Below are 5,996 nucleotides of genomic sequence, written 5' to 3'. Positions count from 1 at the left end.
AACAATGTAAAACCATAGGAATATGATCAAGATTTCTCACCATAAAAATAATAAAGTGATTGAGAAAATACAATCACATTAGGATCGAGATTCTGATCCAACACATTGTTATCAAATTAAATTATCAAGTCGGAGTCATTAACATTTACCCTCCAGATTGAGGGGGGCTATTGGAAAACAAAGCTACCATGGAAACAAGATAGCAGCAATAACAGTTAATCAATTAACTATATAGTTCATCGATTAACTAGGTAAGTGTTAATCGATTAATACTATAAGTTAATAGATTAACTGGTTAGAAAATCAAGTGAGGCATTGGCTGAACAATTCTTGTAATTGGTATGTTTTACACGTTTTACACATTTAACACATGTTGAAATTGTTTTAAAAAATATGTTTATTAGTTTGTTAGAAGAATTAATTAGAATTAGTTTTCCATTTAGCTACTTTTCTATTTTTACAAGGCAAAATGCTTCAATATATATAGCCCTTATAACCTTCTTTGTAAATCAATCAATTTTGATAAATCAATTAGAATGAGTTGTATTTTCATTTCGTAATATGGTATCAGAGCCTTCATTCTGGAGGTTTTGATCACCACCACTGTGTATTCTTCACGATAATTATTATCTTTGTCTTCCATGATCCAACAAATATTGTGGATGAGAAGAAGAAACAAGACAACAGCTGCACCTACTACTTTTGCAGGTTTTCAATCTTAAGCACCTTTCACACCCAGTGCATCTCAATCTACTATGACAATAGATGCTCATGTACCTACATCAAGATCAGAGGCAACCCCGACCACCTATGTCAAAGATGAAGAGGAGGTAAGGAATGAACCAAAAAGAATTGCTTTTGTAGATGTTTCTCCACATGAAACTGTGCAGAAGAGTCCTTTTGAAAGCTTTAAAGATGACGCATCAAGTTCATTCAAGGAAGCCCGAGTTACAGAGGAAGCTTCTCAAAACATAGATCCTTTGAACCAAGGTTTTGGCAATGCGGCTGGTTCTCAATCTATAGGAAAATCACCCTTATCTGTGGATGCTTTGGAGAAGATGATGGAAGACCCAACAATACAGAAGAAGATGAAAGCAAAAAGAAGAAACGCAACCATCATTGTTATGGAAATTACAAGCACTGTTATGCTAGCTAAAATGGAGGAAAGTTTAATGAAGATCCATGTTTAGAAATTTTCAAGAAGGAATGGTTTGAATGACCCTATATCGTCGAAGCACTTCACAGACTTGGTTGTTCAAACAAACATTTCCACCAAAACATGCACCACAACCAAAACTCTTCCCGAACAAAGTTTGAAGGGTTCCCTCATAAAATTCAAGAACCAAAGTGAAAGTAGTTATTGTTTGACTATTGTTAGCAAACATAATTGGTGGTGACCTTGCTGCATATTTATGTCCAGCAAATGCAACCATATATCCACCAGATTGGGTCGGGTTGAACGTGCTATTGTTAAGGAATATGAAAGAAATTCAAGTTGATGGGTTTGAATGAATCTTGTCACCAACATGAAGAAAAAAGAACAACTACGAAGTTTCAACAATGTAAAACCATGAAAATCCATGGGAATATGGTCAAGATTTATGACCAGAAAAATAATCAAGTGATTGAGAAAATCCAATCACATCAGGATTGAGATTTCAACAATGTAACACATTGTTATCAAATCAAATTATCTAGCTGGAGTCATTAACATTTACCCTCCAGCTCTAGGGGGCTATTGGAAAACAAAGTTACCAATGGAAATAAGATAGCAACAATAACAATTAATCGATTAACTGTGTAGTTAATCAATTAACTGGGTAAGTGTTAATCGATTAATACTATAAGTTAATCGATTAACTGGTTAGAAAATCAAGTGAGCCATTGGCTGAACAATTCTTGTAATTGGCATTTTTTACATGTTTTACACATTTTACACATGTTGAAATTGTTTTACAATATGTGTTTATTATTTTGTTAGGAGAATTAGTTAGACTTGATTTTCCATTTAGTTACTTTTCTATTTTTACAAGGCAAAATGCTTCAATATATATATAGCACTTATAGCCTTCTATATAAATCCATCAATTTTGATAAATCAATGAGATTGAGTTGTATCTTTATTTCGTCATATGGTATTAGATCCTTCGCTCTGGAGGTTTTGATCACCACAGCTGCGCATTCTATGTGATAATTATTATCTTTCGCTTCTATGATCCAAAAAATGTTGTGGATGAGAAGGAGAAACAAGACAATAGTTGCACCTACTATTGTTGTAGGTTTTCAATCTCAAGTGCCTTTCGCACCTAGTGCATATCAATCTATTGTGACAATAGATGGTCATGTGCATGGATCAAGAGCAGAGGCAACCTCGACCACCTATGTCAAAGATAAAGAGAAAGTAAGGAATGAACCAAAAATAATTATTTTTGTAGATGTTTCTCCAGAGGAAATTGTGCAGAAGAGTCCTTTTGAAAGTTTTGAAGATGATGGATCAAGTTCATTCAAGGAAACCCGAGTTATAGAGAAAGCTTCTCAAAACGGAGCTCCTTTGAACCAAGGTTTTGGCAATGCGGCTGATTCTCAATCTACAGGAAAATTACCCTTATCTGTGGATGCTTTTGAGAAGCAGATGGAAGACCCAACAATGATGAAAAAGATGAAAGCAAGAAGAAGAAACACAAGCATCATTGTTATGGAAATTACAAGCATTGTTATGCTAGCCAAAATGGAGGAAAGTTTAATGAAGATCCATGTTTAGAAATTTTCAAGAAGGAATGGTTTTAGTGACACTATATCACCGAGGCACTTCACAGTCTTGGTTGTTGAAACAAACTTTTCCACCAGAACATGCACCACAACCAAAACTCTTCCAGAACAAATTTTGAAGGGTTCCCTCATAAAATTCAAGAACCAAAGTGAAACTAGTAATTGTGTGACTATTGTCAGCAAACATAATTGGTGGTGACCCTACTGCGTATTTCTGTCAAGCAAATGCAACCATATACCCACTAGATTGGGTCGGGTTGAAGGTGGTATTGTTAATGAATATGAAAGATTTTCAAGTTGAGGGGTTTGAAAGAATCTTGTTAGCAACATGAAGAAAAAAGGAACAATTATGAAGTTTCAACAATGTAAAACCATGGGAATATGGTCAAGATTTCTTACGAGAAAAATAATCAAGTGATTGATAAAATTTAATCACATCAGGATCGAGATGCTGATCCAACACATTGTTATCAAATCAATTTATCAAGCTGGAGTCATTAACATTTACTCTCCAACTTGAGGAAGGCTATTGGAAAATAAACCTACCATGGAAACAATATAGCAACAATAACAATAAATCGATTAACTGGATAAATGTTAATCGATTAATACTATAAGTTAATCTATTAACTGGTTAGAAAATCAAGTGAGACATTAGATGAACAATTCTTGTAATTGGCATGTTTTACATGTTTTACATATTTCATACATATGGAAATTATTTTACAACACGTATTTATTAGTTTGTTAGGAGAATTAGTTAGAATTGGTATTCCATTTAGTTACTTTTCTATTCTTATAAGGCAGAGTGCTTCAATATATTTAGCACTTATAGCCTTGTTTGTAAATCAATCAATTTTGATAAATCAATTAGAATGCGTTGTATTTTCATTTCATAATATGGTATTAGAGCCTTCGTTCTGGAGGTTTTGATTACCCCTGTTGCGCATTCTCCGTGATAATTATTATCTTTATCTTCTATGATCCAACAAATGTTGTGGATGATAAGGAGAAACAAGACAACAACTGCACCTACTACTTTTGCATGTTTTTAATCTCAAGCGTCTTTCGCACCCATTGCATCTCAATCTATTGTGACAATAGATGCTCATGTACCTGCATCAAGATCAGAGGCAACCCCAACCACCTATGTCAAAGATGAAGAGGAAGTAAAAATGAACAAAAAAGAATTGCTTTTGTAGATGTTTCTCTAGAGGAAACTGTGCAGTAGAGTTCTTTGGAAAGCTTTAAAGATGATGCATCAAGTTCATTCAAGGAAGCCCAAGTTACAACGAAAGATTCTCAAAATGGAGCTCCTTTGAACCAAGGTTTTGGCAATGCTACTGGTTCTCAATCTATAGGAAAATCACCCTTATCCGTGGATGCTTTGGAGAAGATGATGGAAGACCCAACGGTACAGAAGAAGATGAAAGCAAAAAGAAGAAACGCAACCATCATTGTTATGGAAATTACAAGCACTGTTATGCTAGCTAAAATGGAGGAAAGTTTAATGAAGATCCATGTTTAGAAATTTTCAAGAAGGAATGGTTTGAATGACTCTATATCGTCAAGGCACTTCACAGACTTGGTTGTTCAAACAAACCTTTCCACCAAAACACGCACCACAACCAAAACTCTGATTGAATTTTTTTTGAAGGGTTCCATCATAAAATTTAAGAACCAAATTGAAACTAGTAATTGTGTGACTATTTTCTGAAAACATAATTGGTGGTGACCTTGCTACATATGTTTGTCTAGAAAATGCAACCATATATCCACAAGATTGGGTCGGGATGAAGATGCTATTGTTAAGGAATTTGAAATAAATTCAAGTTGAGGGGTTTGAAAGTGAGGGGTTGAAGGTGCTATTGTTAAGGAACAACTATGAAGTCTCAACAATGAAAAACCATGGGAATATGGTCAAGATTTCTTACTAGAAAAATAATCAAGTGATTGAGAAAATCCAATCACACCAAAATCGAGATTTTGATCCAACACATTGTTATCAAATAAAATTATCAAGCTAGAGTCATTAACAATTACCCTCCAACTTGAGGGGGCTATTGGAAAATAAAACTACCATGAAAACAAGATAGCAGCAATAACAGTTAATCAATTAAATGTATAGTTAATCCATTAACTGGGGAAGTGTTAATCGATTTATACTATAATTTAATCGATTAACTATTTAGAAAATCAAGTGAGGCATTGGCTGAACAATTCTTGTAATTGGCATGTTTTACACATTTAACAGATGTTGAAATTGTTTTACAACATGTGTTTATTAGTTTGTTAGGATAATCAGTTAGAGTTGGTTTTCCATTTAGTTTCTTTTCTATTTTTGCAAGGCAAAGTGCTTCAATATATATAGCACTTATAGCCTTCTATATAAATCCATCAATTTTGATAAATCAATGAGATTGAGTTGTATCTTTATTTCGTCATATGGTATTAGAGCCTTCGCTCTGGAGGTTTTGATAACCACCGCTGCGCATTCTCTGTGATAATTATTATCTTTCGCTTCTATCATCCAACAAATGTTGTGGCTCAACAATTCTTGTAATTGGCATGTTTTACACATTTAACACATGTTGAAATTGTTTTACAACATGTGTTTATTAGTTTGTTAAGATAATTAGTTAGAGTTGGTTTTCCATTTAGTTTTTCTTTTCTATTTTGGCAAGGCAAAGTGCTTCAATATATATAGCACTAATAGCCTTCTTTGAAAGTCAATCAATTTTGATAAATCAATGAGAATGAGTTGTATTTTCATTTCATAATAATACTATGACATTATTGAAAAATTCGTTTCAGAATGTGAGATATCTATATTTGGTAGAATATTGGGATAAAGATGAAGAGTTATAAGGATAGGGTGATGATAATGGATGTTTTATAGAGGATTAGTGTAACGCCCCGAAAATAACTCCAACAATCATTGCCCAAAAATGGGTAAAAAAATTTCAATAATATAATCTGAACTTATTTTACTTATTCGATTCCATTTCGGGACATCGAGTTAAGTAACCTAAATTGCAGAAAAGACAATAATCGTTACCTAATGGTAATCAAAAGCCACTTAACATATCGTGAAATAATTCTTTACTGAAAATAATGGAAAATGTTTATACAAAAAACAAAGCGGAATCAAATCTTGTCTAAATTGAAAATATAAAAGTAGACTGATTTATTCAACACATTAAAAAGTATGCTACACAGATTCCCTC

The 5,996-nt window shown here is 33.4% G+C and overlaps 1 protein-coding gene across 1 annotated transcript; it reads left to right on the top strand.

Annotated features, from left to right (window-relative positions):
• Positions 693–4,320, top strand: LOC109334231 (protein TIC 40, chloroplastic-like). Its single transcript, XM_019569874.1, has 2 exons — positions 693–971; positions 4,079–4,320. Exons 1-2 carry the CDS (start codon positions 756–758, stop codon positions 4,295–4,297), a joined length of 435 nt encoding a protein of 144 aa, XP_019425419.1. The 5' UTR covers positions 693–755; the 3' UTR covers positions 4,298–4,320.

Source organism: Lupinus angustifolius, chromosome LG02 (genome assembly GCF_001865875.1).
Source record: "Lupinus angustifolius cultivar Tanjil chromosome LG02, LupAngTanjil_v1.0, whole genome shotgun sequence".
NCBI classification, from domain to species: domain Eukaryota; kingdom Viridiplantae; phylum Streptophyta; class Magnoliopsida; order Fabales; family Fabaceae; genus Lupinus; species Lupinus angustifolius.
The sequence above is the reverse complement of the archived record's forward strand: the minus strand, read 5'-3'. Positions and strand labels throughout refer to the sequence as shown.